Source organism: Podarcis filfolensis (assembly GCF_964270895.1).
Source record: "Podarcis filfolensis genome assembly, chromosome: 4".
Lineage (NCBI taxonomy): Eukaryota > Metazoa > Chordata > Lepidosauria > Squamata > Lacertidae > Podarcis > Podarcis filfolensis.
Genome location: NC_139607.1, coordinates 31231523 through 31244294, shown reverse-complemented (window position 1 = coordinate 31244294; position 12772 = coordinate 31231523). Strand labels below are relative to the sequence as shown.

At 38.6% G+C, this 12772-nt stretch overlaps 1 protein-coding gene across 3 annotated transcripts in view; it reads right to left on the bottom strand.

The window, feature by feature from the left end:
• REV1 (REV1 DNA directed polymerase) overlaps positions 1-12772 on the bottom strand; it is a 44824-nt gene that overhangs the window by 4016 nt on the left and 28036 nt on the right. For 2 of the 3 annotated variants that reach the window (XM_083610443.1, XM_083610442.1), the window contains exons 9-20: positions 11486-11609; positions 10186-10314; positions 9176-9330; positions 7908-8027; positions 6931-7151; positions 5822-5994; positions 4069-4171; positions 3394-3559; positions 3011-3201; positions 975-1208; positions 337-448; positions 5-219 (exon numbers count right to left, since the gene is read on the bottom strand). In XM_083610443.1, coding sequence (XP_083466569.1) covers positions 5-219; positions 337-448; positions 975-1208; positions 3011-3201; positions 3394-3559; positions 4069-4171; positions 5822-5994; positions 6931-7151; positions 7908-8027; positions 9176-9330; positions 10186-10314; positions 11486-11609 — 1943 coding nt within the window. The remainder of the gene's footprint in view (positions 1-4; positions 220-336; positions 449-974; positions 1209-3010; positions 3202-3393; positions 3560-4068; positions 4172-5821; positions 5995-6930; positions 7152-7907; positions 8028-9175; positions 9331-10185; positions 10315-11485; positions 11610-12772) is intronic. The other variant, XM_083610444.1, reaches the window with a different exon arrangement.

The window sequence follows — 12772 nt, the reverse complement described above, 5'->3', positions numbered from 1 at the left end:
TTACCTGAGAGTTGTCCGTGGTTCCTCCTTCCTGTTTCAAGAAGTCATCTATTAATTTTTGTGGGCTCCCAACAGAAATTGCCATACTTTTTGCAGGGCTCCCAAAGAGCTTGTTTTTTAAAGGACTGTGGTTCTTTTTTACTGGGCTGACCTGGTTTTTTTTCCTACTTCTTTTCTTGTTTTTCGTAACAGGCTTCAAGTTCGGCAAAGGATTCTTTGCTAATGGGAGTAAAAGGAGAGAGTGTTATCGAGCACACAATGACAAAAGAGATGATCCTCACCCAGTTATTTCCATTACAGTGAACATTATTTGACAAAGTTCTACTACAGACTTACCGGTGGTACTTTGCTGGAAAACTGCCCCTATAGGTTTCTGTCTTTGATCATATGCCTGTCTCAGCTCTTCCTGCAACTCTGATGGTAGTGCAGCAAAAACTTCAGGGTCCACCTAAACAAGGAAACATCCATCTGTGGTTATACCAATGGTGTATAACACTGATGTTTACATTTCTGACTTTTGTCTCATTTATGAAATGGATTACCGTGGGACCTCTTGTTACGTACTTAATCCGTTCTGGAAGTCCGTTCGTAACAGGAAACCGATCGTAACATGAGGTGCACTTTCACTAATGGCACCTCCCGCTGCTGCAAAGCCCCCAGAGCACGACTTTCGCTTGCATCCTGGGGCAAAGGTCGCAACAAGGGGCATCTAGTTCCGGGTTAGTGGAGCATGTAACCCGTAGCATTCGTAAGGGGGACACTACATAACACGAGGTACCACTGTAATACTCAATGTTTATAATAAAACATCAGTCTAAATTATAAAAAGGACTATGCTGTTTGTAACTTTAGACAGTACAGATTTCTTCAGAGCAGGGAAACTAGAAATCTATAACCCCCCTCCCCTGAGCAAATACTTTATCACTAAATGTAAAGGTCTACTAGTGTGTTATCAAACACATGCTGTCATTCACCTGTGAGAATGCTGGCAGTGCTATTACATTTATTCCGGTATCATTGCTTGGTTCTTTGACATCTGGTATTTGTAAGAGAACTGCCCCAACAGGCTGTGGAGGAAAACTAGTATTGTATCCATTAACAGGCTCCTTCTTGCTACTATCGCACGTCTCTGCTTGCTGAAGAGAATACATTTGCTCTATTTGATCTCGAAGATCAGGTGGGAGTGCTTCCAAAACAGACTGATCCAGCTATGAACAAAAACAACATTCATCTTTCAGTTTCAGAAGAAATGACTTTTAACCACACACATCTGCAAAGAGGAGAGGGAGATTATGTACAGTGGTACCTCCGGTTGCGAACAGGATCCGTTTCGGAGCTCCGGTCGAATCCTGAGGAATTCGCAACTGGAGGGGCTGCTTCTGCGCATGCGCGCGGGGCGAAACCTGGAAAAATACTTCCAGGTTTGCTACGTATGTATCCCGAAGGATACGTAACCAGAGGTGAATACAAGTAGAGGTACCACTGTATTATTTTGTGCTTGCTTAATAGCACAGATACAAAAGGCATAACTGAAGAAGCTGTTTCTTCTCCTGTACTAGTTATTTGTGTTCTAATCAAAATAAATGAAAGAGTTTGTATGGGATGCATATTTCATTTATGGATCACTTCCCATGAAGCATTCTACACTAGCATATTGTTCATACAATCAATGCCTAGGTGTAGCTATACCACATTCTATGCACTGTTGTGCTGATACAGCCAAGACTCAGGGACAGCTTAAAGGTTAAGTCTCTCATATGCTAGTGACCAAAAAGCTATCTGCACAGCAGAAACCCATACAGAAGCCATTAACAACTGCAAACAACTTATCCATCCAAGAACATGTGTTTTGCATAAGTTCTCTTACAGGATTTTATATACTGTACTTTTAAATTAATGTTTTATCATTGTTACAATATATTTTCCATACAATATATTTAACAAAAAGTTAAATTAACCAATTTAGACATAGCCCCTTCATTCCTCCGTTTGCACAAGCTGCAATTAAGCCAGAAAGTGTTTGACCATAGTTTCCCAAATCAGGATCCTAAACCAACTTAAACCATGTTTTAGGATCCTGACTTTTTCAAAGCCAATAGCCATGATAGCCTGGTTCAGACAAAACAGGAACCCGTGGCTAATTAGTGACTAACTGCATTCAGGAAAGCTGCAAAGGGAGAAACAAAGGCGCTGCATGTGTGCACAACCGGATCTTTTATATCGCAGCTTATTAAGCCAAGATATGATTGTTCAAACTGGGCCAGTTTTAATCCAAAGGATAATGATTACGAAATTATTACAGTATTGTTTGAAGAAGAAAAAAGCCTCTCCACAAGTTTACTATCTCATAAGCTTCCCTACAGATTTCAACTACACTGGCGAAACTACACTGGGGAAAACTAACTGTTCCCATACCTTAGCAATACACATTTTGCAGTATGAAGGAGGTACTGTACAACCTTTCTTTCTAATAATCTGTGAAAAACAGTCCAAAATAAAATTCTACGGTTCTCTCAATATAGGTCATGTCTGATCATTCTCTCCAAAAGGTTGAGCTCTGTCAGTCCCACCCAGTATGCATCAAACCTCCTACGATCCCATAGTTTTCCCAAAACAGAGCCGTGTTTGGATCAGATTACCATCAAGTATGGTGCAAAACTCAGCCACTAGATTCCCCCTTAAAAATGCAATATTAACTCTAGTTCAAAACCATTCTGCCCAACAGAAATGCTAACGGGTACAATTCTATATTCTTTTGCATGGCAGTAAATCCCATTAACCTTTAAAAATGTTTACTTCCAAGTAGATATGTATGGGCCTGCACTTTAAATGTAGTAATGTGTTCACTTTTATTGCTTGAGGCATTCCAAAGACTCATGAAAAGTATCACACACTGGGTGGGAACAGAATAAAAATATGGATCTTATCCATTATTTGCTTTGTATTAAGAAAGAGCAAGAAAAACTTCAGACCTTTCTTTACATTGTTCTTACCAGAAAGAAAATTTTACCTGGGAAGGTGATGGTACCTCAATACTTAAATTAAGTCTTGATTTTATACTGATAGGCGTGTGCAGACCATTCAGACCGACTACAGGCTCAGATTTGTTGGCAACACGATTGGCATTAGATGTCAGAGACGCTGGCATTGTACATGCTTTTGATGTGGAAGATATTTCAACATCCACAGCAGCCACAAATCCTATGAATGCAGAAAAAAGACAAAAGTTTAACTGTTCAGAAATACCTAGCACATACAATTAAATATTGCAAAATTAAAAGTTATTAATGAAATACAAAAAAGTTATCAATAAGAAATATGTTTATAAACAAAAATGTGTAAAACAGTCAATAAGAAGCCATGAGAATGGAAGCACAATTTCCATTTACTGACCTTCCTTGTGCTGCTGTTCTGAGTTCTTTATTCCTTTTGGGACTTGCAGAAGATCAATGATGGAATTAGCTCCACCAGGTAAAAATCCAGAATGTACTGATGAGTGAGAGGAAACAGCTGAAGTTGTTTTATTAGCTGGAACTAACTGATGTACTTGAATTCCAACCTAAAAAGCAACAAAAAGGCACATTGTTTCTAAACAGAAACCATTTTCAACAAATAATGTAGCTACTATTTTAAACATTACTTATAGAAGAGTATTTAAATTCTTACAATATAAAAGTAAGCAGTATACACAATAGCTTTCTGTTTATGGTGACCAAGAAGAACCAAACATAAGTATAAGCAGTTCAACAAATTCTAAAAACGGAGATATTGACCTTTCAAATCAGGTTATTTTCTAGAAGTCTGTGATTTTACTCAAGAGTTGATATCCCCATTTAAATAAAAATATTTGGACTGTCACTGTCCAGTCTCTCAAACATTTAAAGTCACATTTTAATTCAAACCAAAGTACTAACCTGATCTGTTTTCAATGACATTGATTTGTAATTTTATCACCCTGCTTATACTGTAACCTTAATGGAAAAATGGAGCTTAAATAATAGTAAATACTTTTGCAGAAGTGTGTGTGTGTGTGTAGGAGCTTGGCAATTTCAGTGATTTAACACTTACCCCTCTCATATCAGAAATATTCAACTTCATCGTGTGAAACATGTTCAACATTTCTTTACCAATCACTTTGGCACTATTTGTTGCATGGTCGAGAGTCACAGTCCTACAAAGAACGCATATTTTAAAATGCATTAAGTTCTTGATCAATGGCTACTACTTGCAATAGCTATACACTACTCCAGAATCAACATGCCTGCAAATACTAGTTGCTAATGATCTATCAACCATGGGAAACAAAGGTAAGGGGGATACGATAGAGGTTTTATAAACTTATGCATGGTGTGGACTGTGCAATTATAAGGTAAAGGGACCCCTGACCATTAGGTCCAGTCGTGACCGACTCTGGGGTTGCGGCGCTCATCTCACTTTATTGGCCAAGGGAGCCGGCGTACAGCTTCCAGGTCATGCGGCCAGCATGACTAAACCGCTTCTGGCGAACCAGAGCAGTGCACGGAAACGCCGTTTACCTTCCCGCCAGAGTGGTACCTATTTATCTACTTGCACTTTGACGTGCTTTTGAACTGCTAGGATGGCAGGAGCAGGGACCGAGCAACGGGAGCTCACCCCGTCGCGGGGATTTGAACTGCCAACCTTCTGATCGACAAGTCCTAGGCTCTGTGGTTTAACCCACAGGGCCACTATTATGAGTGGAAGAGAAAAAGAACTCTAAAGCATCCAATGGCAGGAGATTCAACATAGGTAAGAGCAAATACTTCTCCAAACAGTGTTTCATTTGTTTTTAATTTCTTTTTGCTTTTAACTTGTTTTTAATTTTGTATGACGTTATTGTCGTTTTACTTTTTTATATTGTTAAACGTTTGCAAAGAGACTTAGACAAGCCTTCTGCTGATGTCCAGGAATTTATTAAGAATTCACTGTATAGTTTAACTTACAGCATACAGTAGTACTAATATACATGTCTACTTCAGAAGTAAGACTCTTTATGTTTAATGGGGCTTGCTCCCAAGAATTAGGTAAAGGATGGCAACCTATGCTTTGGTTTAAGACTGGCATTGGGGAAAAGAGGGCTCTTGTGCCTTTAAAAAACTATCTTCACAATTGGGAGCAGCAGGAAACAGTTAAGTCCTCATGTTAAGCACGAGATTATGGGCAGAAAACTAGCAATGATTGTACTCTAATTTTATGTTATGCCCCCTTCCACAGCAGCCATTTTTGTCATGTCATGCCTCCATGGCAGCCTTTTTTGACTGGAGCTCTCAGCATTCTCTGAAAATTCAGAATGTGTTCCTTAGTCCAAAGAGCCTAAACCCTATGTACCATACTTGCTGGCTGAAGGGAAACCAGTATGTAAGTCACTGAACCATTTTTAGAAGTAAGAAAACTGCATAAAGCTTAGATTTGTAACCAGCATAGAGAACTACAGTCTTCCCCTAAATGCTTATACTACGATGACAATGTTTTATAGGCTCCTGTCATGCAAAGGCTGTAGAACATGACAAAAGAGAAGATCAGCAGAGTAGGTTGTTTTAGTCAGTTTATTGTCCACAATTAACTAGCAATTTAATTTTTACAAGGCATCTTGTATATCCCACAAAAATGTTCATCTGTTATGCCATTCATTGAAGCAAATCAGAAACAGATCAGCAAAATGTATTAGATTCTCATGCACTATATAAAAAAGAAAGAAAAAGTACCTGCTTAAGAAGTCTAGGACATAACACCAAGAAAGATTATGTTCAAGTTCACATTACTTTACAGAAGTAGGTCTACAATTATTTGAAAAATTGTTTACCTGGCAATACTATCACAGATTCCATGGCCTCCAAATTTTGCAGGTTCTATTGGGGCCCCCGCTTTTCGGGCCATAATTTTGAGAGTTAATCGTTTGCCTTTCATACCAGCAGCTTCCAATCTACGTTGGATCTCTTCTGAAAGACTCAAAAGGAAAGCTTCTGCTTCTTTTGGCTAGAAATAGATAAAATGGGTTGTAAAAAAGTAAGGGGGAACAGTCTGATACTGAAAGTTGAACTGTCAGAATTAATCCACAATATTTATAAATCATAGGCAGTATTCACAAAACAAGCTGCGCCAACGGACTTCTGCTTGTGCAATGGGGCTTTCTGCTCATGCCCCAAAATTGGCTTGGGGCAGGTGTTGCTAGAATTCCCAGAAAAGTACCCAAGAGAGGGGAGATATTTTCATCTGGCGGGCTGAAATGGTTGCATAGACAGAATGGAAGAGCACTGACTCTGAATTCCACCCCTTGCATTCATTTTTTATAAAACATATTCATTAGTTGGCTCACTTGGTCAACTGTACATGCTTTCAAACTTCCTACCTTCTGCATTAACTTAAACAGAGCACAAACACTTACATAGGGTGAGGGTGAAATTTGGCAGATGTGCCCAGAGCCCCGCATAAGCAAAGAGTGCACCTTAGTACACATCCAACATTTCTCCTACGGCTACGCATTACAGCGAGTGTACTCAGCTATTGTTGACAAGAACTTTCTAATGGTCATGCAAGAAATCCCAAACATTATTTGAAAACCACTGTTATACACTACTTATGTTCAAGTGAAATAATATGCTATCTGCCTAAAGGTCACACATTTCAGCATTAGGAACACAGGGAGCTTATCAGACCACTGGTCCATTTAGTTCAGTATTATCAACAATGATTGGCAGTGGGGCTGCAGGATTTCAGAAAGGGATCTCTTCTAACTATAGATGAAGAAGCAGGGGTTTGAACCTGGGACCTTCTGCATGCAAAGGAGATGCTCTACCACTGAGCTATGGACAAGAATTAAACATAGAAAAAATGCAGCTAAATAGCTGCATTACAGACAAGTTATTTTAAGATACTGACTTATTACTGCACAAAAGTTATGATTATTTTTACCTGGGTAAATCTTATACCATAGTTTATCTCTGCTGAAACAGATTTTCTCTCTTTCTCTCTTTGAACCGGCCTATCATCCAAACCACGGCAGAATCTGTAGAGCATTTGTCCTGTTTTGGGGCCAAATTCTTTCTGAAGCTTTGACATTGTGACACACTGCAGATCTCCACAAGTTTTTATACCCAAAGATGACAACTTGGATTCCATTGTCCTACCAACTCCTGAAAAAATAAATACATTTTTGCTTTTGAAGTCTATAACTGGGAAATGTAATTCACTTAAGAAAACCAACGTGTATTAATATTTATGACTGCCGAGAAACTATTAGTACAACAAGCAACAGTGATGCCAAATTCTGGCATTCACATTTCAGGAAGCAACTAGAAACACCACATATTACAGGATCTAAAATAATTCTGAGCTCTAAGTAAAAAGACCACTAGAGACTGTAAAACACATGAATGTTGTACCAAAATGATTAAGCTTTTAAATGACAATTTTAGGTTATATTTTAGTGATCAAGATTTAATATATATTTTTAACTGCCGCTATATCTGAATCGTCTCTGTTATACCCACTTGCAATTCAATGTATTCCTGTTGTGTTTTATGATTTTCCTGATATTGTAAGTGAGCCGGAACTGGTCTATGACCGTAATAATAAAATTCATACTCGTACCTGAAAGTTGACATATTCAAAGGGTACAAATGTGTTCTTTTGCCTTGCTTGTACATTTTATAAGAGATAAATAGCTCAAAATGAAAATGTTTTAAGCCACAGCCACTCTCAAGCTTTGGAGAGTGTTGTATGCATTTCTCACCCAGCATGATCATAAATCAAATGCTTATAGCAATTTAGTAAGGGATAATGACTTTCAGAGTTGTGTTCCACAGGGAAGAGTCTTTGGAGGGGAGCTGAGAGAACTATGACTGAGTCTTTATACAAAACTAGGAGTGATTATACTAGCATAAATTTACCTGGAAGATAGCTAGTAAGCTGGCTTCTGATAAAATCATCCACTTCTTCTGGCTTTAAGTGATACTGTCCATCTGGCTTTGCTCGGCGCGTTGCCATTCTAGCCAGCAAAATGTTTGAACCTAAAAAAATGACAAATAGAATGTAGCTGAATAAATCCAAATTGTTATTAAAAATATTAATTCACACTTTGGTATATCACCATCCCGGAGAAGAGGAGGAGGAAGGTGGATCTCACGATTTATGGCCTCAGACTTGTGAACACAGGAAGGCAGTTACAGCACCAGCCAGGTCCCATGTGATGTTGTTGCTTTTTGCTATAAACATGAGCTATGGAATTTCCTTTGGTAAATGAGAGCCTTTCTTCACACTGCACATGGCTTGCCTATGGAATTTGCTACCACATAATGTAGTGGTACTTGGGCGGCTTGAAAAGAGGTTTAGACACATTCATGGAGGATAATACTATAAATGGATACTAGCCATGACAGCTATTACTACCCCCAGTGCCAGAGGCAGCATGCCTCTGAATACCAGTTGATGGGATTCACAAGTAGGGAGATTGCTGTTGCACTCAGGTCCCATATGTGGACTTCCCATAAGCATCTGATTGGCCACTGTGAGAGCAGGATGCTGGACTACAAGTGCATTTGGTCTAATCCAAGATGATTCTTATGTTCTTATGAATGTCAGTAGCAGCTACAGGAGAATATGAATAATTTATGCATACTGCGCTAAAATGTAGAGGTGGTTGCATGGGGAGGGATGAATGGAATTCTGTACCCCAACTCCACTAGGGACATCCAAGTGTCCGTCTGGTTTTCCAGTGTTCTGAATCCAGTGTACAGGATCCACAAGCATGTCAAGCTGAGAGCATGGAAGGCCTGAAGCAGGGAAATGATTCTGCTGTATCCATCCATGCATTCAATGTAGGATGTGAAACGTGATAAGGATGTGTGTATATTAAGGTGTGCATTAATGATCATGTCATTATTTTATCTGCAGAAGTTTCTATAATGTCAACATTAAGAAAAAATATTATGGTGATGAACAAGATAAAACCAGCAATAAAATTACATTCATAAAATACGTACAAAATACATTACAAATCAGTAGATTAGCTTAATACATCAATATAGCTGGATTAACCCTCATCTAAAGCCTAGGCAAACATTTGTAATAAATGCACATTTGTATTAAGTTGACATTTAAACCCATCTTAACACTGTTTAGATTTTTTATTTTTTTTTAGTATAAATCATGAACTAACCTATTCCAATGGAAGCAGGACACTTGGTCTTGGCTTTTATTTCAGAACGGATAACACTTGCTAATTCCTCTGCTGTCAATCTGGTTTCTGCAATGATTTCAGTGATGTCAACTAGTGCTTCATCACAACTGACTGCTTCAATGTTATGAGTATAGCTATCAACACAAAGTAAAAGGAAGTGAAACAGCAGCAACAGCTCACCAAACAAGGGACAAATAAAATCTCCCCAACCGTCTTATCTTCTAATTCTATGGAACCTAAATATATAACTGTGCACTAGAAAATTCATAGGTAATACTACTTTCCTTCTTAGGACCAAAATCATGCTAGTAAAGTGTGAGCTCGAGAAGTTTTACTATAGTCTTATTCCAAGCATTTGACACCATCATTTCATTAACTCAAAGTAATATTTAAAGGGTACATCAACAGAAAATCAGATAAACAAGTGGGAAAAGGAGCTCTTCTTTTTACCCAAAAGGGGAAAGCACATGTGGGGAACTGAACCATCCACCCTTAACTTCCGGGTACCCTGCCATGTTATGAACTTCTCTCCACCTCACCGCACCCACACTCAGTTTTTAGTGTGTGAAGTAGCTCCAAACACTACATTTTTAAGGTGAACGGGCCAAACAACTGAATAAGAAATGAGGCATCAAGCCAGGTCTAAGTTTAGCTCTTAGAATTCCAGGTAAACACTATTTTTTAGTATAACATTCAAATATGAACCAGGTTCTCCAAATCCACTGGGAATTCTTTACCTGGTCAGCCAATGCTGAATCAAATTGATCTTGAAAATCCTATTTTAAAAATACTCTGGTGTGCAACCTCTAAATCATCTCCCCCATTGAAGGTTTTGTTTGCAAAGCATGCAGCATTACAAATAACAGTCTAAAGGCAAACTCACAGATTTCTCTTAAATTAAAACAGAAAGACATGTTACTGAAATGTCTGCAGGAGCACCTGAAACCACATCAAAAAAATAATAATTAATTTCCCAATACTTGTTTTACCTTGCCAGGGTTTCGTACATGCTTTGTGCAACTTCTTTGTATGCCTCAAAGTCATAGGGCACAGCATGAAGATTTGGACACAATCGTCTTGCTTGTCCAAAGAACATTCCATTCTTTATACCAACTTGCCTAAAAACAACCATAATATTGGTTTAATATCAACAGTCTATAAAGTTAAAACAACTACGGATTTGGAATTTTTCACTGTTCTTGCACCTGGAGATAATAAAGTGCCCTCAAAGAAGCAGATTACTGATACATTACAAAAGTCAATGTATGTAAATGTGAGCCCAAGAAATTGTTGATAATGGTGGTGAAATCCTAACAACAATATATCAGACCATTTACTGTCACGAGTTAGAACTTGACTTTTTTCCACATTGACTTTATATAAGGAATGTACAATGCTTCTGGCAACTAGCCTGGATTCAAATCTCACAGTGGTCTGGTCAGCACAATACACCATACAATTTAGAAGCAGACGAGTGTGGTGCAACAAATGGAAATTTTGTCTCTTTTACAGTAGGCTTCTTTCCACACACACACACACACACACACCTCTCGCTATTCTCCAGCCAGGCAATTAAGATGTATTTTTGGAGATCAGGGGCAAAAACAGAAACTAAGACTGAGGAAAATTGCCTCGGCTGAAGACAGGAAATAAATTGGAGCTGAGGTCTTGGTCTTCAAGAGAATGCTTACTTCCTAGACTTTGTGTGCATTCCCCACCTTTGGATGCTAGGTGGCGACGACATTCCATTTGACAAACTATCATCCAGGGACAACACAGAAGTGAGGCTCTGCCCAGGCACAAACCCTGCTATTCAACTAACTTGGTGCACTAGCTGGAGCCAGCAAAAACATTCCTGCTGCGGCAACAGGGCTTCATCTCCTCCCCACCTCATGTGCTCTCCAAATCTACTCTGAAGTGTTAGGAGAACCCCCATTATAGTGCAAAGGCAAGCTGAATTCAACCCGATATGTATAACTGCAGAGTTACTGAAAAGCAGGACGGGTTCCACAGAGATAAATCACAGTGAACAAGTATGTTTTAAGGAGCAACTTGAAAATGAAAACCCAGGAAAATAATTGTCTGCCTTGTGGAAGGATATTTTAGTGATACAGAGCTGCAGGGGAATGAGAATACATATGCTCTCTTTGAAGAGCTGTAGCATGAGAGAGCTGTTCTCTCATCCTCTTTCTTCTCTTGTCCTGAACGTGTGAGGTGAACATCTACATAGGAAAATGAGAGGAAAAGCTGCAATTCACAACTGACTAACAGGAAATAGTTTCCTCTTACCTGGCTTCATAACTGCAAGATGCAATTTCAGCCATTGATGGCACAGAGATTTCCAAGTCAATTCCATTCACTTGTGTAGACTCTGGATTATCTTCATCTGGTGAGTCCAGTTCACTTGCTCCTGCTTGAGAAATATTTTAGCTATTTTTAGTTAATGGCTAAAAATAAATTACTTTCATAACAATATAATTTTTAAAGTTATTTTATTAAAGTAAGGGTAGCAGTGTTGGCCTACAAAAATTAATAACCGCAATGCGTATTAAGGAATTACCTTTAATACCAAAATACCACAAAATAGTGTGTGAGCTTTTGAGTTTTCCATAACTCTTCAACAGACTATATGGTAGACTAAGCACTAAGGTGGGAAGGATGCAACTGTGTTGCCAACATACAGACTGCCTAGTTTCTCTCCATTTCTGTTTTCTACCTGGTAAGGAGCCTATGGATGGAAACAAACTTGGGTAACCGCCAGTTGTGGTAGTTCCAGATGGGGGACTAGCCATCATTAATCCTTCTTGTTCTCAGGAGGCCTTTGAGAAATCTGATACCTGCATAGCACATAAACAGTCTTATTTGAATGTCTGCTGTCTCCTTCCCAATTTCATCTTGAGACTGATCGTATGGAGGCAACATGCCTTCAACATCAACTCATTTGGTTTTTCTTCTCTTGCTTCCCCAACCCCAAACCCAAATTGCTGAGTTTATCATCCAGCCTGATAAAGAGTTCTGAAGTACTCAAAAGCTTTCACGCTATTTTGTGAGTCTTTCCTCAGCCAAATAAAAGTATTGCCCTAATATGGATTTGATAATTTATTAAAATAGATTTCCAATTTTTATTAGCTAGCAATCTTAAGATTTTATGTCTGCATTCCAGAGTGATAACTAAAAATAGTAACAATTCAAGTTTCACGTCTCATAAATAAACAGAAAGAAGATTGGAATGTAGAGCCCAAAATGGAAGTCTTTGATTTTAGTCTACAAATTGGTTTCATGAGCTATAATTGTAAAAATCTTACAAGAAGATTTTCTAAAGCAAAAATGTCCCTCAGCAATGCCTTGCTGTTATTACTTATGAGGGCTCTATCTAAATGTTTCTCCTTTGCATGCTGATCTTGGTGAAATCCAAGTAGAAAGGGCCTTGTGAAAGCATACAACTTATGCTTGGCTCCTCAACCAACCCTGCAGAGTGGCAACTTTTTTTCATGGTAGAAAGAGAGCCATGCACACATGTACACTTACTGCACTTTTCAAAGAACTCATTTCCCACAAATTTATTCTGTGGGGAAT